General features: G+C 44.4%; 1 protein-coding gene across 1 annotated transcript in view; it reads left to right on the plus strand.

Moving 5' to 3' along the window:
• The first annotated feature begins 702 nt into the window (after positions 1–702).
• SIN3B (SIN3 transcription regulator family member B) overlaps positions 703–23933 on the plus strand; it is a 34746-nt gene continuing 11515 nt past the window's right edge. Inside the window, exons 1-13 of the mRNA XM_032238127.1 lie at positions 703–801; positions 4232–4338; positions 4449–4602; positions 7038–7304; positions 9111–9254; positions 11947–12069; positions 13439–13528; positions 14083–14201; positions 15789–15996; positions 16132–16248; positions 18561–18799; positions 20499–20682; positions 21121–21868. Coding sequence (XP_032094018.1) covers positions 718–801; positions 4232–4338; positions 4449–4602; positions 7038–7304; positions 9111–9254; positions 11947–12069; positions 13439–13528; positions 14083–14201; positions 15789–15996; positions 16132–16248; positions 18561–18799; positions 20499–20682; positions 21121–21868 — 2584 coding nt within the window. The 5' untranslated portion in view covers positions 703–717. The remainder of the gene's footprint in view (positions 802–4231; positions 4339–4448; positions 4603–7037; positions 7305–9110; positions 9255–11946; positions 12070–13438; positions 13529–14082; positions 14202–15788; positions 15997–16131; positions 16249–18560; positions 18800–20498; positions 20683–21120; positions 21869–23933) is intronic.

A 23933-nucleotide genomic window follows, 5' to 3' on the forward strand; every position in this document is an offset into this window, starting at 1 on the left:
GTCCACGCCCCCTCTCCTTTGGGTGTGTCACTGTAGCCTTTCTTCCATTTCTCCTCCTTGATCTTAACTACTTCCCCCCACCTTTTCCCCCTTTGTTCATTTTTTCAGGATCCAATTCTCTGCATGTAGCAGTATCTATCTTTGCCTGGTTGTTGGCTGTGATAATTCTTACTTTGACGACTCATTTAAGGCTACATTTAATGTTGTGCTAAGAAACGTTGCCCGCTTGAGAAAAAGAGAGAAAAACCAATAACTGTCAATGATCGCTATCGATAATTCTCAGTTTCCGACTAATTTCTCCACCTCCCCCCCACCCAATGCCTTTCTATAAAATAAACCCTATGAATCATTGAGAGCCTAAGGAAAACCACCAGCGTTTATTCTTATCAGACACCCCTCTCTCCCTCCATTCTCTATGGTTTCCCTCTTATTCTGGAGACACTTTTTCCGCTGAGATCGTTCCCTTTCCTTTCCGGCGCCTCCCTCGACCCCCGTCCCGAAGGTTCCGGCCGCTTCCTCCTAGAGTCCGGGGGAACGTGCGCACTGACGCAAGGCGCAGGCTGCTTCGGGCGCGCCGCTGCGGCTGACGAAAGGGGGCGGAAGAGTCGCCGCCGCCGCCGCCGCTGCTGCCGCCGCCGCCGCCGCCGCGGGAGCCCCAACATGGCGGCGGGGGGAGGGGGAGGAGGAGGCGGCCGGGGGAGCAGCAGCGGAGCGAAGATGGGGGGCAGGACTGGGGGGACCGGAGGAGGAGGAGGAGGGGGCGCGGTGGCGGCGCCTGCTCCCGAAAAGCTTCCAGTCCACGTAAGTCTGAAGGGGGCGGGGGAGAGAAAGGGGGAGCCTCCCCACTGATTGACCTTTTATCTCTGCCTCCCCTGCCCAGGACTTGGGGGTTCCCTCCCTCTGCTCTCCCTCCCCCGTGGGTGCTGGTGGGATGGGCTGCTTGCAGAGCTGGAGCCCCCTTTGCATAAGGTTAGAGGACCCTTTACATTGTCAAATGTTAAAGGCAAGATGCATGGGAGCCTCCATCCGTCTCCTTCCTTTTCCCTTTCTCTCTTTCTTTCTTTCCAGGAGTATTTTCCTTACTTTGTGAGCTGTCAAGTTAAAAACAAAAAGTTTTGGTTTTTTTTTTTTTAAAAAAAAAGTGGGCTGGCACCTTTAATTTAAAATGGCTAAGTGCCACGTGTTTTGATGGTTTTCATTTTTATTTCTTTGTAAATCAGTTACTGTACTTGAAGGCAGTTCAAATACATTTTGCATCCTCCCCCCTCCCCTCCCCCCTCCAATTTTATTTTAACAGGGTTGGGGCTCTGTTTCATACTGATGTGAACAATGTGTCTTTTTGTCACTGGAAAGCCCATACTTGGTGGCTCCTTGATGGTTTTGGGGGGGGGGGGAGCTGGTTTTGCACAGAATCCAAACCAAACATTTAAGAAAGCATCAGGACAGCAATTAAATGTTCGTGTAAAAAAATGCAGATTGCAAAATTGCAGCTGCAGAACCAAAAAGAATGACTCCATGATGGAAATTGTCAAATAATCTTTTTTTCCTTAGAGACCTCCTTTGGGCAGTAAATCGCATGTGGGGATGCTGATTAATTTCTAGGAAGTGTAGTTTATTATGACAATCTCGTTCTGAATATGTGGCACCCAAAAAATAACAATAGCCAATTTCACATTCTGCTCTAGTGCCTTTGTGGTAAGTGAAAAATAGTCTTGAATTGGGAGGTGGTCTGGAGGTTATGTTCTTCCCTCCATCTTATTACCAAAACCCAGGCTGGTTTGTGAGATATGGCGCATCCTTTCACCTTTTCAAAACATAGATTGCTCCATCCATTCTGTTGCGGCTAATGCTGTATCTTAGCATCTCATAGAATTGGGGGTGGGGGGGTACAAGAGACGAGCTCTGCACACCTTTCCCATTTTTTCACACCAGGCACATAGAACCACACCAGCTTCCACTTTCCTTGAAAATACTCTTCTGGCTTTTTCTGGCTTTCAAAACTCCCCTCTTCGCAGTTCTGTTGAGGAAAAATGGCTGAGATTCCCCTCCCATCTCCTTAGCAGTGCTAGACAGCTCAGAGCTGTTCAGATATTTGGTACTTCTGCTGCTGTCAGCCACACTCAGTTTTTCTTATCATTCTAACATTGGCTATAACACTGGCATAATTCATAAAGGATAATTCATACAGGGAAAATATCCTAATTGATTAAATGTAAAGACATTTATAACTCTCCGCGGCATCCCTCTAAAGTTACAACACTAATATGGTTAAAAACAGTGTAAGTTTACCTTAAACCTACAACCTAGCCAAAAATCCAGAAGATTAAATAGATATTTATTTTTTAACTGTAAAGGGAAGCAGGTTAAATATAACAATGTGAGTGTTAACATGATGGAATACTTCCAGTAGGAGAAGAAAGTGCATATTGCTCTTCAGGGCCTAGTGCAATTATCCATAATCTGGTGCAGTGTTTTTCTCTTTATTGCAATATAAAAGGGGCAAGGGAGGACTCATCATATTTGATGTACTCCACCTATTCCCGGCCACAATAGCAAAATGCTGCACTGCAATGATTGCAGAATCTGTCCTTCAGATTAGGAAGAGAACGGGCACTCTGAGGTACTGTTTAAACATTTAAACTGGTCGAATCCCTTTCTTAATGTACCCTGGAATACCAATCACTTGTATGAAAAGAATCAGCTGAAGTGAGAGTCAGAGGATTAAAATAGTTGCCACCTCATGCATGTCCATTATACAGATAGTCTTTGACGTACAACAATTCATTTAGTGGCTGTTCGAAGTTACCACAGCACTGGAAAAGTGACTTATGACCGTTTTTCACACTTACGACCGTTGCAGCATCCCCATGGTCACACAATCAAAATTCAGACGCTTGGCAACTGACTCCTATGTATGACGCTTGCAGTGTCCCAGGGTCAGGTGATCTCCTTTTGCTGCCTTCCAGTGGTGGGTTCCGGATCCCGGTGCAATTGGTACAGTGCAACGGAGCCGGGTGTCCACCACATGTGTACTTAACTGCCTGCAACGCTCCAGCTGCTCGGCAGAGCGTTGTGCAGATGCTATACACTCTGTGCACGGAAGCCCTGAAAACTTCAAATACTGGTAAAGAGTGTGGGCGGGCAGGTGGGCCCTCTGGTGCACCGTACCGGAACGGTACCTGGTACTCCCGGTAGGTGCTGGTACGCCCGTAATGTGGGCGTATTGGTCGTAACCCACCATTGCTGCCTTCTGACCACCACAGGGAATGGGGAAGTCAGATTCACTTAAAAACCGTGTTACTAAATCAACAACCTCGGTGATTCACTTAACAGCTGTGGCAAAAGTCACTTAACAACTGTCTTACTCAGCAACAAAAATATTGGGCTGTATTGTGGTCGTACGTCAAGGCCTGCCAGTGTGTCTGCGTTCCCAAGAGAGTTCTTTGAGGCAGTTTGGAGTTCAGGGTTTTGGATGGTGTGAGTGCATCTTCTCTGGGAGTGACTTTAGACTGTGTACATGGCGTCCTCTACATTTATGAATTGGCTTGTATTAGTCTCCTCTCTTATAAAGCAAAAGAGCTTGGCAGCAGAGTTGGCTCACTTTGTGATAATAAATAAAATACTGATTAATTGTTGACGACCCTGAGGTAAAACAGTAGGCCATCTTGAGATGCAAGAATAATGGTTGGATGTATTGACTGATAGCCAAGAAAATAATAATCTTTTGGCAGTGCCCATAAGACAAACCAATTCCATGTAGCAATGCGTTTGGCGACCCAGGCCCACTTTGCTAAGCAAGCAAATCCTGATACGGTACCTCATCCACAAAGTCTGGTGCTGCCCCAAAATTGCTTCTCACAGTGGTTTTTTTTCCCAGCATGCCCTGTCAGAAAATTAATATAATCTATCTGGCCTTTAGTACAGGCAAGGAAATCTGAATCTTTTAAAATCCATTTTGAATGCAAAATGGAGATATTTTTTTTCCTGGCTGTGAATCTTGGATGTTTCTATAGGGCCTGAAAACTGGTGGCCTTGTTTTGCTTTTTCCACATTCCTCAGCATGGATTGGAACCAATTTAAGAAACAAAATTGTGTGTGTGTGTGTGTGTGTGTGTGTGTGTGTGTGTGAGAGAGAGAGAGAGAGAGAGAGAGAGAGAGAGAGAGAGAGAGAAGGAGAGAGAAGGAGAGAAAGAGAGAGAGATATTTCAATATATCTTGTGGTTTCTTGCAGGTAGAAGATGCCCTCTCTTACCTGGATCAAGTGAAGATCCGTTTTGGTAGTGATCCTGCCACCTATAACGGTTTCTTGGAAATCATGAAGGAGTTTAAGAGCCAGAGGTAACATGAACCATGGAGAGCTTCCATTTCTCAAACCATTTCTCCTGCGTCCCTTCTCCTTTGCCTGATTTAAGCACCCACTTGTTCTTCATGTCTTGTCTTGTGTCCAGCATTGACACTCCAGGTGTCATTCGACGTGTCTCTCAGCTGTTCCACGAACACCCTGACCTCATCATTGGCTTCAACGCTTTCTTGCCCCTGGGTTACCGAATAGAGATTCCAAAGAATGGGAAGCTGAATGTTCAGTCACCTCTCACTGGACAGGTACGAAGAACTTTACTATGTTTTATTATGTTCCTATCCTCGTATCTAGTGCTGATAAACAGTGCTTCATGATCCTATGCACTGCAAAAGATCTAATTTCTTCTGCTTCAGCTGTTAGACAGCTGCAAACAGCACATGGTGTTTTTTTTATCATGCTCTATGGTACTACTAGGGGCATGGTGGCTCAGTGGCTAAGATGCTGAGCTTGTCGGTCAGAAAGGTCAGCAGTTCGGTGGTTCGAATCCCTAGTGCCGCGTAACAGAGTGAGCTCCCATTACTTGTCCCAGCTTCTGCCTAGCAGTTCGAAAGCATGTAAAAATGTAAGTAGAAAAATAGGAACCACCTTTGGTGGAAAGGTAACAGTGCTCCGTGCACCTTCAGCGTTTAGTCATGCCGGCCATATGACGACGGAGATGCCTTCAGACAGCGCTGACTCTTCGGCTTTGAAACGGAGATGAGCACTGCCCCCTAGAGTTGGGAATGACTAGCACATATGTGCAAGGGGAACCTTTACCTTTATCCTGGTATCTGCAGCTGATAGCAGCTGGATGGTCTCTCACTTAGATTTTCACAGCCTTTTTTAAAAAAATAAAAAATCCTTGGATCATTGTGGCATTGCTACTTTGATTCAGCCTCTCCCTGGGACCAGAAGAACACCCACAAACAGTGATGAAGCCCTTCCTCTTCCCAGCAGAGCTGCTTCATTGTATGGGTCCAGGAGACTTTGCAGTGACGGTCCAGCTTTCCTTGAAAACAATACAAGTAGCAGGAGAGAGCCAATAAAAGCTGGCATTAGAGGTCCAAGTACTACAGTTGCTCTTTCTTTTGAGAGAGAAATATTGGTGTCGTTATGCTAAAACAGGAGTGTCAAACGCAAGGCCCGCAGGCCATGAGCTGCTTAGATCTGGCCCGTGGGGCCACCCTGGAAACAGTGAAGGATGGGCTCGCGGTGCCTCTGCCAGCAAAAACAGAGCTCTGTTTTCACTGGCAGAAGTCACGGTCAAAAACAGATATCGAGCTGCAGGGGTGGGTTCCAGCAGTCACTACTGCCATTTCGCTCATAGGTGCTGTGTGTGCATGTGTAGAGGAATAAAAATTGCTCTGCGCATGCACAGAAGCAAAAAGGCACCACCAGGAAAACCAGTTTGGGGGCGTGGCAAGCCTGGGTCCCTGCCGGTTCCAGCAACGCAGGCCGCCAAGCTACTACTGGTTTGGCTGAACCGATCTGAACCTGTAGGAACCCACCACTGTCAAGCTGGCCATGCCCACCCTGGCCCTCTGAGGTCAAACACAACCCTGATGCGGCCCTCAATGAAATCGAGTTGACAACCCTGTGCTAAAGGATCACTCAAGTATTGCCATCCAGAGTAGGTCTGTACATCCTATGATGGGCAGAGCATCTCATTTGCACACCCAGGTTGGAAGTGTTTCTGTTTAAAAGGAACTTGGGGTGGGTGGGCCAGGGATAATGATCTTTCTCTTCTTCAGTTGCTGGAAATAACCTCTAAAATAACATAATTGCTCACTCTAATATCAGATAAATTGCAGTGAATCCAGGGGCCTTCCTTGCTTTTCATCTTCCCTCCAAGCTAGCCATAGTCAGTGAAATCTAACATTGGTATCTCTGAAGGGAACGTTTCTTGCATTGTGAATCCAAGCAATTCAAGCATTTGCTACATTCCTACCCCTGTTATGAATTAGATACTTGTTGTGGCCCGCCGGCAGCTAGCAGAGCTGACAGCAGATTCGGAAAGTGAGGAGGTTGGGGAGGAACATGGGCCAGTCCTGGAGTCTGGGGAAGGCTCTGAGGAGGGCTCTGTGTCGGAGGCAGAGTGGGGGCCAGAGCCGTATGCCAGATACCAGCTGCCTTCAGAGTCAGACATCAGTGAGGCAGACAAACAGCTGGAGCCTGTTCCCAGTTTGTGCATGCACAGAGTTGCCAGACAAAGGAAACAGCTGAACAACAGGGGTCGACTTGGGAGTAAAGCCACAGGTGGATGATGAATGGCCCCTCCCAGAGGAAATAAAAGAGGAGCGAAAGGGGAGTGGAGTTTGCAGGAGGCAATTAGTTCACTTAATTGGCTCGTGACACTCTGAGACTCCTTGTCAAGGTTTACAGATATCGGCCTGTCAGCTCTCCAAGCCAGAGAAGGTCTGTGACTGTGTAAATCCTCCCTCGAAAGACTTTGCTGGATGTGAATGAGAAGAATTCACAGGAAATTAATAAAAGGGGTTTTTGTCCGGACAAGGAGTTTGCTTCGTGCTCTCGGGACGCCTCGGTCAGAACGATACTGAGACAACCACGTTCTATCTCTGTGTTGAGGGACAACGGGCAGGGGTATTTGTAAGCCTTGTGTCTACATTTACCCCAGAATGACTCCTAGAATTTGTTCTGATTTAATTAATTCCTCAGACAGTGACTTGCATTTCCCCAGATATCCCTGGAGCCGGTTCAGAACCCTCTCTCTGGCAGCAGCCTAATGCTGCACTACTGCCAGGAGAACACCCACAACCATGGAGACTGTCCAGAGGATTTCCGCCAGCAGCAACAGCCATGCAAAGATGATAAGGTTCAGATGCCCCTGGAATCCGATTCAGTGGAGTTCAACAATGCCATAAGCTATGTGAATAAAATCAAGACCCGATTTCTTGATCACCCTGAAATCTATCGTTCCTTCTTGGAGATACTTCACACATATCAGGTAAAGGTGGACGCCCCACCATCCCACTCCCAGTCCCGAAAGCAGTAGTGGATGTTGGGTGGGGGGTCTGTCTTTGCATACATTCAGTCTTCCTCCTGTTTCTCTATTCTCAAACACAGAAGCTGAGTTCTTTTTTTTTCTTTTTTTTGAGAAAATTTTTTATTGTTTTAGTTAAACAGAAAAAAAAATAAGAAAAAAATCATCTTTCGTTACATCTTGTTGAAAGCATATCAATTGGTTACAAATATATTCCGTGCGTTTCTTCCACAGCCCTTACATATACTTCGTTCAAATCATGTTGTACATTTTAAATCAAGAAAGAAAAGTTATATATTTTACTATCCCTGTACCATAATTCTCATTTGGTTACCATTGTTTAAACATGTTTTTATCTAGAATCATTTATATTAGAAGACACAACCACCTCCTGGCGTTCATGTGCAATTTCAATAGATCTCCAATACCATTATACCTTTATGACATGTTCTAAAATTAATTCGGTTAAGTAAGATATCTGAGCATTTCCCCCTCTCCCCCATAACACACCTGTATGTATCATTAAATATTGTCCATTAACATTTCATTATTATTGTAGTTAACTAAAGGTTATTTATTAATTATCTCACCTCTCCTCTCTAGGCTCACACAATATTATAACTTTATAACCGTCTTTAAACAATGATTTATTAATAAGATTTATAGGTACTTTCCCCTCAATCCCAAATTAGTTAATTACGGGCTAAGAAAATAAACATTAGACATCTAAGACAATCTAAGAAATATTAACATTTCTACTTGACAATCACCCAAAATGTATATAAGTATTTCTATGGTCTGGTTATTTATCCTAACTAGGGTTATTATTTCTCTATTAGTATCATAGTAAATTTATGTTAATGGATAAACATTCAGTGGTAAATTAAAACAGTCTATAAGGTACTATAATCTCTACTTAATAATCATCAAAAATTAACTAGAGAAGCTGAGTTCTAATTGCACCTGACCAGGGTAAAATCAGAGAGAGGACTTTTGTGGGAACTCAGCCACTGTCTTAAGCGTATTGTGCAGAAACCATTATATTGTTTGTTGTTTGGATGTATGTAATGGGAAGACAGGAACTGTACTTTGTTAAACCGATATTGGGGTACCCCAGACAAGAGGTGCTGCCCTAGACTAATGCTGGTTTTGCCTTGAACAGGCACAACTAACATAACATTTCACAACAGGGAGACAGTTTGGTGTTGGTTTCTGGGTAGAAAATAAGTGAGGTGAGTTTCTAGTCCGCCCTTAGGCCTGAAAGTTGCTGGGTGAGCTTAAGTCAGTCATTTTCTCTCACAAGGCCAGTCCGCCTCAGACGACTTCTTTGTTGGGGGAAAACAGGAAGACGTATTATGTATATTGACTTGAGTTGTACAAAGTAAAAGTGGAATATACCATATTTTTCAGACCATAAAACACACTGGAGTATAAGAAGCACCTAAATTTACAGGAAGAAAACAAGAAAAAAATTGTTTCTGGCCTCCGTGTGTCGTGTTTTCGTCCTCCCCGGCCCCCAGAAACATACTACGTTGCTCCGCACAGTCCATTTTTGCCAAAAATGAGCCTGTTTTTGGCCTGCAGAGTGCTTCTGGGGGCCAGGGAGGACAAAAGCGCAACACATGGAGGGTTTGGGAGGCCCAAAATGGCCATATTTGGTCTATATGGTGCACCTAAATTTTAACCCACTTTTGGGGGGAAAATAGATGCGTCTTATACTCCAAAGAACACAGTAAATCTAATGACTAAAAACATTTTCTTAACTTGCAGAAGGAGCAGCTAAGCACAAAAGGCCGCCCTTTTCGAGGCATGTCGGAAGAAGAGGTCTTCACTGAAGTGGCAAATCTTTTCAGAGGCCAGGAAGATCTTCTATCCGAGTTTGGACAGTTCCTTCCGGAGGCAAAGAGGTCTTTGGTACGTCTTTGCTAAAACTACGGTGTGGCCAATGCGAGGAGATGGCTATCAAATGTGGGGGCTGAGTGGATGGGGTGGGAAGAGTGGGAGGGGTGCTTCCTCTGTTGGGTGTAAGGCCACACTTCGAATACTGCATTCAGTTTTTGTCGCCACGATGTAGAAAAGATGTGGAGACTCTACAAAGAGTGCAGAGAAGAGCAACAAAGAGGATTAGGGGACTGGAGACTAAAATATATGAAGAACCGTTGCAGGAACTGGGTATGTCTAGTTTAATGAAAAGAAGACTAAGGGACACATGATAGCAATCTTCCAATATCAGGAGTTGCCACAAAGAAGAGGGAGTCAAACTATTCTCCAAGGTACCTGAGGGTAGAACAAGAAGCAATAGGTGGAAACTAATCAAGGAGAGAAGCAACTTAGAACTGAGGAGAAATTTCCTGACATTTAGAACAATTAATCAGTGGAACAGTTTGCCTCCAGAAGTTGTGAATGTCCCAACAAAAAAAAAGAATAAAAGCAATCCTTGGATAGTGGCAAGTGATTCATAGCAGCCTTTTTCCCAATACTGGCTTGAGATGTCCTTCAGGTTCGTTAAAGGGTGCCATCTTCTCTGCCCATTCATTATTTATTATTATTATTATTATTATTATACAATTGTATCACAGCGGCCAGTTGTTTCGCCGGATTTGGCATTGGTTACTAGTCGGGCCCCAGCCAGGGGCCTAGGACGTTGTAACGTATTTTCGTAATATGCGTGCAGATCCAAGCAGTGCGGCTTTTTGCATTTGATTGATGGTGATTTTGTCAATTTTTAACTGTTTTAAATGTAATTCCAGTGCTTTTGGAATAGCACCCAGTGTGCCAATTACCACTGGAATTACCACTGCTGGTTTGTGCCATAGTCGTTGAATTTCAATTTTTAAGTCCTGGTATTTTGCTATTTTTTCATGTTCCTTCTCGGCTACCCTGCTATCACCTGGTATTGCGATGTCTATGATTGTGACCTTATTTTTCTCAACCAGTGTGATGTCTGGTGTATTATGCGCCAGTATTTTGTCTGTTTGTATGCGAAAATCCCACAAGATCTTGACCATCTGATTTTCGGTGACTTTTTCAGGCTGATGTTCCCACCAGTTTGTTGCTGTTTTAATATTATAATTTTTGCACAAATTCCAATGGATCATTTGTGCTACTGAATTGTGCCGCAATTTATAATCAGTCTGCGCAATTTTTTTACAGCAGCTGAGTATGTGATCAACAGTTTCATCAGCTTCTTTGCAAAGTCTGCATTTGGCATCATCAGAGGATTTTTCGATTTTGGCCTTAATGGCATTTGTGCGGATACATTGTCCTGACCATGTCAGCTGGCATCATGGATCACGAAGAAGCGAGGCAAAAACACACAGGGGGGAAAATCCTAGGTTTTTTTTTTCTAAACTTGTAAAAAAAAGGGCACAAAAATTAATAAATAGTTCAAAAGGAAAAAAAAAGAATAAAAGCAATCCTTGGATGGTGGCAAGTGATTCATAGCAGCCTTTTCCCCAATACTGGCTTGAGATGTCCTTCAGGTTCGTTAAAGGGAGCCATCTTCTTCTCTGCCCATTCATTTATTATTAATATTAATATTAATATTAATATTATTAGTTAATCTTTGGTGAGATTCACAGCCTTTGGGGCTGCTTGGTAGCTCAACAGCTCGAGTCCTAACCAAGGACCTAGGAACTGTTAAGGTAACGTTGGAGGATATATAAGCTGTTCCAAGTGGGGTGGTTTTTTGTAGAATCAGAATGTTCAAGTCTGATAAATTTAGAATTTCCAAATAGTGAGGTAGCCCTTTAGGTATTGCTCCAAGGGCTCCAATTATAATCGGGACAACACACAATTTCTTTTTCCACAGTCGCTCAACTTCAATTTGCAAGTCCCTGTACTTTGTGATTTTTTTTCTTGCTGCTTATCTTCAATTTGCGCATCACAGGTATTGCAATGTCAGTCAACCAAACTTTTTTCTTTTCAACTATTGTTATGTCAGGTATGTTATAGACCAAGTGCCTGTCAGTCTGAATTCTGAAATCCCACAAGATCTTGACTTTTTTTCATTCTCTAGAACCTTCTCGACCAGATGTTCCCAGTAGTTTTTGCTGCACTCAAAACCAAATTTCTGGCACACTTTCCAGTGAATGATTTTAGCAACTCGGTCATGGCGTTGTATTATTATATACTTTATTCATTAAACATGAAACTCAGCCACCTGAACATTCAAAAATGCATTACAAATACCAGTGACTGGTACTAATGATTGATACGGTTTGCTGCCATCATCCTAGGTCAACCAGGTACCTTCTTAAAATATAAGATGTTCCGAGTAGCGCAGTTTTTCGCAGTTCCGCTGGTGTTATTGCAGGAAGCTGCAATTTGTTGATGTATCTTGTAAAATTCTTGGACATGGTGCCAAGTGCCCCGATGACAATGGGTATCACTGTTACATGTTTCATCCATAGCCATGTAGTTTTGATGGCCAGGTCGTGATATTTCTATTATTATGATTATGATTAAGTTTATACAGCTCCCCACCTGGCAAAGGCGACTCTGGACAACTACCAAACTTTAAAAACAATGAAAACTGAATGATAAACATTAACAAATAAAGTCCAGTAAACAAACAGTAACCAACATCTTTCCCTTTTGGTTTTAGTTCACAGGGAATGGGCCGTGCGATGCCAACAGTATCCCCAAAATGGATCATGAGAAACATCTAGAAAACAGTAAGAAACGGTCCAGGTCTCTGTTGCTTCGTCCTGGGCCCAGCCCAGCCAAGGTATCTGAACTGAATGCAGAGCTGGGGGAAAGGGCAAGGGTGATTTTGAAGGCTCTGAAATATAGGTGGGCTGTCTAGCTGAAACTGTCTGGCTGATTGGTTCTGCCCTTGAGAAGTAAAAGGAGGCCTTTTCATCCCAAAAGGCTGAACTCCTGGCATATTCCTCATATTAAGCTATGCTGGCCTGTTAAAGTAAAACCAGCCAACTGTAGCACTAATAAAATAGCATATTTACTCACCACTGATGATGTTATCTGTTGTAATATAATTCCTTGTGTAGGCGTAGCGGTCACCCATGGCCCAGTGGATAACGGGGCATGCAGAGCCACGCTGAACCACACAGGAGAAAACAAACTCCTAAAACTCCATAACATCCTGATAGTTCATAACATAACATCCTGAGATGTGCCCTACCAATGACGCCCATGATTTGATCATATATAGACAGAACTTCCCTGAGCAGTAGATTAGAAATTGTACTTTTACAGGCTGTTTTTACTCACATGATATTGCTCCTCCTGCCTTTGTCCTATCTCAATAAAAGGGGCTACCAGACCCCCAATCTGGGTCGCTCCATCCCGAGAAAGGTCGTGCCCTGTCTTTTCTCCACATGGGCCTCATGGACGAACCACGGGAACGTTACATTATCTAGTTTGGGTAATGAAACGTCTTCAAGGAAAGAACCAAGCTTATAGAGCGCCAAGGGCCTCCTAAACTGTAGCATTGTTTAAATATGGATAGGTTTTTTGTTGCAAAAACTATTATGACATTTTGAAAGAGGAGGAGGAGAGAGCCTCTAGTCCCCCAAACTCTCCTATTTTAGGCTTTTTCCATAAATGGTATCATCACAGTTATAATACTTTTTATTACTAGCAGCAGGCGCAACTAGCATAACATTTTACAAAACAGAAACAGTTTGGTGCTATACAAAATATACTTTTCAACTAGACTCCTGAGATTTACAGAAAAAATAATGTTATGGTAGGAAAGACAATTATGGAAAATGTTTTGTCTGAATCGCTGTTTGTCAACCTCAGTACTTTTGACATGTCTGTACCTAAATCCCCCATTGGCTGGGTGGGGAATTCTGGGAGTCGAAAGTCCACACATCTTAACATTGCAGAAGTTGTTAACAAACATAAATCCATTTTTACCCATTCTACTTTTATGTAGGCATGACTGGGAGGAGTAGCAGAAGCCCATGACGGTCTCTGTTTGCCCTTTTTCTGTTTAGGGGATGCAAACGTTAATATAAGTTACTGAGTATTTTGTTTGGGATCCTAATGTGATGAAAAGTTGAACAGGTAAAGGAGCTGCTTCTAAGCGCTAAACTTCTAAGCTGCTTCTACTTCTGAAATGCTCCCAACAGAAAAAGATGAAGCTGCGTGGGACCAAGGACCTCTCCGTTGCCACTGTGGGCAAATATGGAACCCTGCAGGAGTTTTCTTTCTTTGACAAGGTCTGTTACTGGTATTTTCTGGTAGAAACAGAGCTTGTCATCCATGAACAAAGACTTACCTTTGCAATGCAAAAGAGCCTTGGGTTGCTGGTGGTGGGAAGGCCCCTAAACAGGCATGGAATGCTCTCATCTGGAAGTCTTTAAGAAGATGTTGGATAACCATTTGTCTGAAGTGGCATAGGGTTTTCTGCCTAGGCAGGGGGTTGGACTAGACGACCTCCAAGGTCCCTTCCAACTTTGCTATTGTATTGTATTGCTTCTGCACATGTGCAAAGCGTCCATGATGTCTGAACGGGTGGGCGGAGCCTCCCACCGCCACCGGTTCACCTGAACCAAGGCAAAGCGGCAAAACACAACCTCTGTCCCTAAAGCTCCTAAGCAAACTGCACTAACTTTGGTTAAAGCAGTTCCTCAGGTTATATTGCCAGATGATTGTCTGTCTGAGTGTAGACAGCTCAGCTCCTGCAAGAGCTGAAACGGGAGTTTCACAGGGTCTGGGTTGTTGATGCCTGGCCAACAGAAGGTGCCATTTTCCTCTCTGGCTATTTTGGTAGGTACGTCGAGTCCTCAAGAGCCAAGAAGTCTATGAGAACTTCCTCCGCTGTATTGCTCTCTTCAACCAAGAGCTGGTCTCTGGCTCCGAATTGCTTCAGCTGATCACACCCTTTTTGGGGTAAGAGAGATGATGTTACGTTTTGAACTTTGGGCCCAGAGCTCCTTTAGGCCGAGGGGTGGACAACTATGCTAACTTTACGACCTGTGGACTTCAGCTCCCAGAATTCAACTCCCAGGTTGGCTCAGGATTGCTGGGAGTTGAAGTCCACAGGTCGTAAAGTTGCCATACTTGCCCAACCCTGCTTTAGGCTATTGTGAGACTAGTCTCCCAAATAATCTCTTCCTGAAAGCATGAAGGAATGTTTTTTTTTCCTATCAAATTAGAATGGGACGATAATCTCTTACTGAGAATTCTTGCAATTAATTCACTGGAGTAAATCATTATGGGGTCAATGGACCCTGTGTGTGTGTTTTTTTAAAAATAACGAGCTAGTATATTGTACCATTGATAGTTGTATAATCGCAATTGTTAAGTAACCTTGAGAACGCAATAACCGTTTTACAGATTTTTGCAGTCAAATCCCAGGCTACTCAACACACTGCACATGGTTGCCGCAGTTGTGTAATGGTTACATGAAGTATTTCATGGCTGCAATTTTTTGTTGTTTCAACAGTTCTTGAAGGGATGGGCAGTCTTAAGACCACGAATCCCTCAGCTCCACATTTCCATTCCTCCTAGAAAACCCCAAGGCTGCTGCATAGGGTTCCACCACAAATGTGCGTACGAGAAAAGCGCGTGTGACTAAAGCGCGGTGACAAAACCGCGCCGTCAAAACCGCGGAGACGAATGAGCGCTGAAGCGCGCCGACAACAGCGCGCCGACAGAAGCGCGCTGTAACATAACCCTAAAAATAACCCTAAACCTAACCCTAAACCTTACCTTAACTTAAATCGCGCTTCTGTGGGCGTGCTGTTGTCGGCGCGCTGTTGTCGGCGCGCTTTTGACATCGCGGTTTTAGCGCCGCGGTTTTGTCGGCACGCTTTTGACATTCGCGGTTTTGTCGTGCCACGGCTGCATAGTTGAAATTTCAGTTTTGTTTCTTGTATTTCATTAAGGATGAAATAAAATCATTAAGGATAGACATTTCAACTCTCCAGTGGTATTGCAATCCATTCAAAGAAAAATTGATGGTGGTGGTGGTGATGATGATGATGATGTAGGTGTATATGTACCTCCTGGAAAAGACGATTGTCTGCTGTTGCCAGGGGGGGATTCAGCCAGTTTAGGTGTACCGGTAGTTCTGTTGGCCCCGGCTGCCCCTGCCCTTTCCTTTCCTATATCTCCCTGTTCTTTAGCTCAGCTGATTCGCGCAGCACAGTGGGTTGCTGCGTGTCAGCTGTTTTACTCACCGGCACTGACATAGAAGGTAAGTTTTTAAGTTTAAAATGGGTGGTTTATGAACGCTGTGCACACGTGCAAAGCGTGTGTTAGGTCCGCACTCATTCTCACCGAACCGGTTGTTAAATCAGTTGCACCCCACCACTGGCTGTTGCCCTAGAGAAACGACATCTGCACTTTATCTTCTAATGGTGATTAGTGGTGAAAGGCAGGCTGCTACTTTTCAGTGTGCTCTTGCTCAAAAAGAGCTCTTTTTGCCTGTCAGTTTCTAGCCTATGTTTGCTTGTATATCTTTTTGGTTTGAAGGAAATTCCCTGAACTCTTTGCTCAGTTCAAGTCATTCCTGGGCGTGAAGGAGCTCTCTTTTGCCTCCCCAATGAGCGATCGCTCTGGGGATGGGATGTGCCGGGAAATTGACTATGCTTCCTGCAAGCGTATCGGCTCCAGCTACAGGGCCCTCCCCAAGACTTACCAGCAACCCAAGTGCAGCGGCAGGACAGCTATTTGCAAAGAGGTAGGTGGCGCTGGCGATTCCTTGTAGAGAAGAGAGGAGAAGGCAAGGTGGATTCATCAGACATTGGAGAGCAGGACCATGAAGGAAGATGCTCAGAAGAGCCGGCTGATTTAGTGTGTGTTTTAAATTCTGCAGGTGCTGAATGATACCTGGGTTTCCTTCCCGTCTTGGTCTGAGGACTCCACCTTTGTCAGCTCGAAGAAAACTCCTTATGAGGAGCAGCTACATCGGTGTGAAGATGAGCGCTTCGAGGTGCGTCTCCTTCAGCTGACAGTTGTTAAGTGTGTCCTTTTGGCCAGCAACTAAGTATCAAGTGTTTTTTCCGGTGAGACTGGTCTATCAGGGCAATCTGGTCTACCCAAATATGGGATGGAGCATACTGCTTCTGCTTTCGCCTTTCAGCCCCAGTCCAGGAGCCTTTGCAGGCAGTTGCTTCGTTACAAACTATTTTTGTGTTGAATTTATATTTTACTGACAAAGAAATAAAGGGAGACTAGTATAGATCTATTCCAAGCTATTTAGCTCTCGTCAGCTAGCCATGCCCTTTCTGGCTTATAGGTTAATACATCTACCTAATATGCAAGCAGCCCAGGTTCGAATCCCAGAAAGGGTATAAGAGCTAAATAGCTTGAAATAAATCTACACCAGTCTCCCTTTATTTCTTTGTTGGTAAACTATACATTCAACTAAGCATCAAATTTCTAATCAGGAAGTCCAGCTTCCCCCATTGATTTTGCTTGTCGGAAGTGCAGCTGACATAAAAACATGCCAATTGCCAAGTGCCCGAATTTTGATCACGTGGCCATGGGGACACTGCAGTGGTTGTAAATGTGAAAATTGGCCATAAGTCACATTCTTCAGTGCTGTTGCAACTTTGAATAGTCACTAAATTAATGGTTGTGAGGTCCACCTGTATACTGTTTTCAGCTAAAGCCAGTTGCATTATAAATGATCCATTAGTCTTTTTGGAGCATAACATACCTTGGATTACAAGTGTATCAAAATAGTTTACTAGCAAGAGCAGTCATGAACAGAGATCCAGTAGTGATCAAGTCCTACAGTGGTCTCAGATGCCAATTCTGGACGCAGATCCATTCTGGCAATGAATAATATCAGCATAACAGATTTAATCTGCAGTGCTGAGAATTATCTCCTCATTTTCCAGTGTAAAATACGCTATTCAGATTTCGGGAACATTTTAACCTCTGGTGTAACATTATTGACCTTGGCATGGACCCAGTGGTGGGTTTCACATTTTGTTACCACCAATTCACCATGCGCGCATACACACCCACTTCACAGTTTCACCGGTTTGCTCACGCGTGTGTCTTCTGTGCATGTACCCGGCCTCAAAAACGTTCCTAAATAGGACGGCATAGAACCAGGGCAAATGGCCAGGTCCACCCACAATTTCCACTAGCAATTCGGGTGAACCGGTCCGAACCGGCTGAATACTACCTCTACGTGGACCTAGTCAAATAATGTAACTTAATAGATCTTGTTCTTTCACTCACAACTTGAATAAGAGCAAGGATTTTTTTTAAATGATTCTATGAGTATTATTCAACTCATTGGTAAACATTCTCTGCATTATCACCCAATACGTTTTTTGATAAAAGCCATTAACAATTTCATTTCCCTCTTGAATTCACTGTTCATAATTTCTTCTTCTTTCTCAAAGGTATAGATAAATTTATTAATTTGAGACAATGCTTCGTACATCAAATGAACTCGATTACAATCTGGAAAAAATTTATCAGTTGTTATATTAGATTTTAGCACGGGAGTTGTTAACACCAGATGTTGTTAAAGTATATCAGTTCATGCCATGCTTGTCTGGGACTGTAGGAATTGTGGTATGACGACTCTTTTGGAGTGGAGCAGCTACAAGACTGATAAATAATTGTAATAGTAGCCAGCAGGCTGTTTTGGTGGTTTGGGAAAGATTGATTTCCTTGTCAGCTGTGACTGTCTCACGAGTGTGTGGGCTGGATTGTCAGAGTTTTGGCAGCGTGACTAGTATTATAAGATAAACCCAGGAGCAAAGCACAGCACACAGCAAACAGAGCCTTTATATAGTTAATAGTGGTTTATATACAAATATATACAGACATATAATACATAGAGCTAAATCCCTTACCTACTATGAACACAAGGAGAGAAATGAAATACATGATGAGAGAGAGAAAGAAACACTCTCTAATAGCCACCTATATATAGACTTGTGTGGACCTCCCATCAGCGCCTTAAAGAGGCGATACCATAGATGCAATGAATCAGCCTCATTGCATCAGCTTACAGCTTACAACCTTTCATAAACTAGCAGCTATTTAAATCCTCAGTACCTTGACACTCCTCCCATTTAAAGCTGTACAACGGATAATCCAAACGCTTTGACATATTCTTTATACTTTTATAGGTTTTTTTACATATCAGCTATATTACAATCACTAGAACAATGTTGTAATCTGATCAATACCTTAACATGGATTGTCTTAATTTCCTGAAAATAATTGTTCAGTGGAAAAGGAGATCCCCCTTTTGCGTCTTTACTGTTTTTGCAGCTGGATGTTGTCTTAGAGACCAACCTGGCAACCATCCGTGTCTTAGAAAGCGTACAGAAAAAACTGACCCGTATGTCGCAGGAGGACCAAGAGAAGTTCCGGTTGGATGACTGTCTCGGTGGCACCTCAGAAGTGATCCAGCGCCGGGCCATCTACCGTATCTATGGTGACAAAGCACCTGAGATCATCGAGAGCCTCAAGAAGAACCCTATCACCGCTCTTCCTGTTATTCTGAAGAGGTGAGCCCTGCACAGTCCCTTAAAAAAAAAATCTATTCCGTTTCCTCCCAATCAGACTGCAACACCCAGAATTCCTAACCAGCATATTTTGTGTCCGTGGCTGGCTGAGGATGCTGCAAGTTGTGATTCCAACACATCTAAAAGTTTCCAGCCTAGGGGGAAAATTATAGATATAGATAGAGAGATAGAGATATAGAGATAGATATAGATAGGTAGATAGATATAAATAGATGTAGATATACCATATTTTTCAGACTATAAGACGCATCATGATTTTGAAGAAGTAAATTTTTTTAAAAAAAGTTTTTGCACTCTGCAGGCTTCCCAAATCCGCTGCACACCTCGTTTTTTCCAAAACAAAAAGGGCATGCAGAGCTTTGTGAAGCATGTAGAGTGCTTCTGGGGGCGGGGGTGGGGCGCAAAAACCAGTCTGTTTTTCACAAAAATGGGCCATTTTTTGCAAAAAAAAAAAAAGGGGGGGGGTATGTAGAGCTTTGGGAGGCTTGTAGAGTGCTCCTGGGGGGGGGGAACAAGCAAAAAATGGGCCATTTTTGCAAAAAAAAACAAACCATGCAGAGGGTTTGGGAGGCTTGTAGAATGCTTCTGGAGGCCGGAGAGAGCAAAAACGGCCCATTTTTTGCTCTTTTTTGTCCTCCTCAACCCTCAGGAGAACTTTGCAAGCCTCCCAAACCCTCTGCACATTCATTTTTGCAAAGGGGGCGGGGTTTCGGTAGGCCAAAAATGCTGTATTCAGTATGTATGATTTTCACCCTCTTTTTTGAGGGAAAAAGGTGCATCTTATACTCTGAAAAATATGGTATATAGATAGATATAGATAGGTATAGATATATAGGTATAGATATAGATATAGATATATACACTATATCTATATCTATCTCTCTATATCTATCTATCTATCTATCTATCTATCTATCTATCTATCTATCTATCTATCTATCTATCTATCATCTATCTATCTATTTGAAGGCAGCCAAAAAAGCAAATTCAATCTTAAATTGCATTAACAGAGGGATACAGTCAAAATCAAGTGAGGTACTAATACCACTCTATAAACCCTTAGTAAGACCACACCTAGAATACTGCATCCAGTTTTGGTCACCACAGTATAAAAAAGATGTTTAGAGGACTGGAGGCTAAAACATACGATGAACAGTTGCAGGAACTGGGCATGGCTAGTCTAGTGAAAAGAAGGACCAGGGGAGACATGATAGCAATATTCCAATATTTGAGGGGCTGCCACAGAGAGGAAGGGGTCAAGCTATTCTCCAAAGCCCCTGAAGGCCAGACAAGGAATAATGGATGGAAACAAGGAGAGATTCAACCTAGAAATAAGGAGAAATTTCCTGACAGTGAGAACAATCAACCAATGGAATAGCTTGCCTTCGGAAGCTATAGGAGCTTCATCACTGGAACTTTTCAAGAAGAGCTTGGACTGCCATTTGTCATAAATGGTGTACTGTCTCCTGCTTGGGCAGGGGGATGGACTAGATGACCTACAAGGTCCCTTCCAACTCTGTTAATCTGTTTATATTTGAAATACTTGCCCTAATATATCAGTGTGCATTACACTTCCTACATAAATTGCTATTCTCGGGTTGCTGGGCCCAGAAACCTCATTTCTTTGGGCTCTTTTATTTATCCTTGGTTTCCAAAGTGAGCGACATCTACTCTGTTTCAGGCTGAAGGCCAAGGAAGAAGAGTGGCGAGAAGCTCAGCAGGGCTTCAACAAGATCTGGCGGGAGCAGTATGAGAAGGCCTACCTAAAGTCTCTCGACCATCAGGCTGCCAACTTCAAGCAGAATGACACGAAAGCCTTGCGCTCCAAGAGCCTGCTGAATGAGATTGAGAGCGTCTATGATGAGGTAAGGGACGCGGCGGCTCAATGGCTAAGATGCTGAGCTTGTCGATCAGAAAGGTCGGCAGTTTGGCGGTTTGAATCCCTAGTGCCATGTAACGGAGTGAGCTCCCGTTACTTATCCCAGCTTCTGCCAACCAAGCAGTTCGAAAACATGTAAAAATGCAAGTAGAAAAATAGGGACCACCTTTGGTGGGAAGGTAACAGTGTTCCGTGCGCCTTTGCCGTTTAGTCATGCCGGCCACATGACCACGGAGACATCTTCGGACAGCACTGGTTCTTTGGCTTTGAAATGGAGATGAGCATTGCCCCCTAGAGTTGGGAATGACTAGCACATATGTGCGAGGGGAACTTTTCCTATGATGAGGTAAGCATTGGGGCTCCTCTTGCGTGTGGAGTAGGGAGCCCTGGTTCTCTCACCAATCTCTACTCTGTGTATTTCCAGCACCAGGAGCAACACTCTGAGGGAAGGGGAGCCACTAACGAGCCACATCTCATCTTCATCTACGAAGACAAGCAGATCCTGGATGATGCGGCTGCCTTAATCAGCTACTATGTGAAACGGCAACCCACTATCCAAAAGGAGGACCAGGCTACTATTCGACAGATTGTCCAGCACTTCATCCCGGACCTGTTCTTCTCCCAGATACCCGAGCACCCGGTTCCTGAAGAGTTACCCAGCGAGGAGAAGGGGAGCCCCAAGACTCACCCAGTGGAGACACGTGATCTGCGGAAAAGGCATCCGCCTGGCTCACAAGTGACCCCTATGGAGGATAAGGGATCCACCCTGGTGGAAGCCCATGAGCTGAGAAAGAGGAATCCCCCTGGCCGTCCTGCGAGCCCTGTGGAGGAGAAACCGTCTGTCTTGGAGGGCCACGAACTGCGAAAAAGAAACCCTCCAGTCCCTCCGGCCAGCCCTGCAAAGGACAAAGAGAGTCTGGAAAGCATCGTGCCTTCCGCTCGGTCCCACCGTACCCTGGACAATGTCTACACTCTCTTCTTTGCCAATAACAACTGGTACTTCTTCCTTCGCCTTCATCAGACTCTTTGCTCACGGCTCCTCAAGATTTACCATCAGGCGCAGAAGCAGCTGCTGGAATATCGGACAGAAAAAGAGAGAGAGAAGCTATTGTGCGAAGGCCGGAAGGAGCGGGCCAATGATCCCGCCATGGAGCTGAGGCTGAAGCAACCGAGTAAGTTGCCTTTGGTAGCATCTTGAAAGAGTTTGGGTGGAGGGAAGAGGGGAGAACTGCGTGTGTTGGTTGCTGTCGGGTGCAAACAATCAGAGCCATTTGCAGATAGATAAAGGAAGCAGCTTCACTGTTTTCTATCCAAGTTACAAAATCTCCCCAGACTCCTCGCCTTCTCCTGGAACAACTAGATATGCTTTCATGAATCTTGGAGGAGATCAAGGTTATCCCTCTGGTAGCTGCCCAAGGACTCTAAGCTAGGTCCTCACTTGATCTCTCCTGCCAGCCTAGCTGGCAGTTTCTCAACAGTTCCAAAGGATGTATGTGTGAATTAAATGTTTTTGTTTTAAAAAAATAGAATGATGAGGGGTTGCAAGGCTGGCAGTTTTCTCAGAACCCGTTGGATGCAAATTTCATCTGAGAAGCTTAACTGACTCTTCATTTTGTAGGGGAAATTATATTTTTTATCAGTAGAGGAGCACATCCTACATGGGTTTGCTACAGCTGTGGGATTCACATACGTTTATCACCGGTTCACAAATGTGAGCACACGCCTTCCGCACATGCATGCAGCCTTCTGCGCATGTGCTTTGTTCATGTGTGTGGTGTCGAAAATGACGCTACATAGGATGTTTTGGAGCCTGGGCGGGTAGGTCGCTGCTACCGGTTTGGCCGAACCGGCTGAATACCACTTCTGGTTTGCTGCATAAACAGTTTTATAAAAAAAGGATTAAACCAAAAACTGAAGATGTTGCCTAATTTGTGTAATGAAACATCTGCAAGAATATAACCAACGCTCAGAGAGCACCAAGGACTCCGCACTGCAATCCTAAGCTACAGAGCTTTTTTTTTCTATGGAAATTAAGCCAGTGATAACAAACATGTCAAAAATTCAGAAAATGCCTAAGTTGATGTTTCAGACACAGGTATAGAAGAATATGCAGCCCTAGGACCTCTGCTACCCCTCAAACAGGCTGTCTTATGCCATTCCCCAAGGTGGACAAGCCTAGGGGGACGGCGCAATTGCCTCTAAGGTACTCCTCAGGATCACCACAGACTGTGGTGTTTCTCTTTCTCTTGAAAGGCCCCTGCGGCCTACCGAGGCTGTTCTGGGTCGTATGAGGCCTTTCTTCTTGGAGCAGCTTCAGAGAAGACAATTCCATGGCTGCGGTCTGTGTGAAAGCATGCTCCATTTTGATGTGGTTTTCCGAGGCTCCAAAAACTCCCACAAGCCCCTCTTGGGCTACTTCCAAAACGATCTGGAGGCTCTGTGAGAGCACATTCCATTCTTTACATGGCCTCCACAGCCTCTGAAAATCATGGAAATAATGGCGCATGCTTTTGAGAATAGTTATTGGGTGTTGTTGAATGGTAGTGGGTCACCCAAAACATTGTGGCCTGATACCTTTGACACCTGTGCCATAGGTTCACCATCACTGGACTCAACTAATCCTCTCCAATGGGCAGAGATTCCTCTGAAAGGAAATTATTGCAAATTATTTTTTCAGAACCTCTACTCCGTTTTCCTGGTGCAGTTAGTGAATTGTGGTGGGTTGAATTGCAGATATTCCTTCTGACCTGTGATTAGGGTGCATCTGAGAAACCTTCAGGCGTTTTCCAGGCATTTCCAGATTTGAAAACTTTTGAGGCCTAAAGCAGGGATGGGGTTCAAAAATTTTAGCAACCAGTTCTCAGCCAAGCTGCTGGGTGGGCGTGGCCTACTCAGCCTCCTTCATAGCATTGGGGGGGGGGGCATTTTCACCCTTCCCAGGCTCCGGAGGCTTTCCTCAAGCCTTTGGGAGGGTGAAAACCGCTTTCCCCGGGCTCTGGAGGCCCCCCAGAGGCTGGAAATAGGCTTGTTTCCAGAACTTCCGAGAGGCCCATTTTTCTCCCTCCCAGAGCCTCCGTGTGGACTCTGCACTTACCTGGCATCCAAAATGGGTCGCATGGAGACTCCTGGGATGGGCAGGGCCAGCCAGTCAGCCAGTCCTTGCAACTCCCAGTTCAGCGAACCAGATGTAAAATTAGCATCCGGTTCGTTCGAAATAGTCCGAACCGGCTGAATCCC

Source organism: Thamnophis elegans, chromosome 1, assembly GCF_009769535.1.
Source record: "Thamnophis elegans isolate rThaEle1 chromosome 1, rThaEle1.pri, whole genome shotgun sequence".
Lineage (NCBI taxonomy): Eukaryota > Metazoa > Chordata > Lepidosauria > Squamata > Colubridae > Thamnophis > Thamnophis elegans.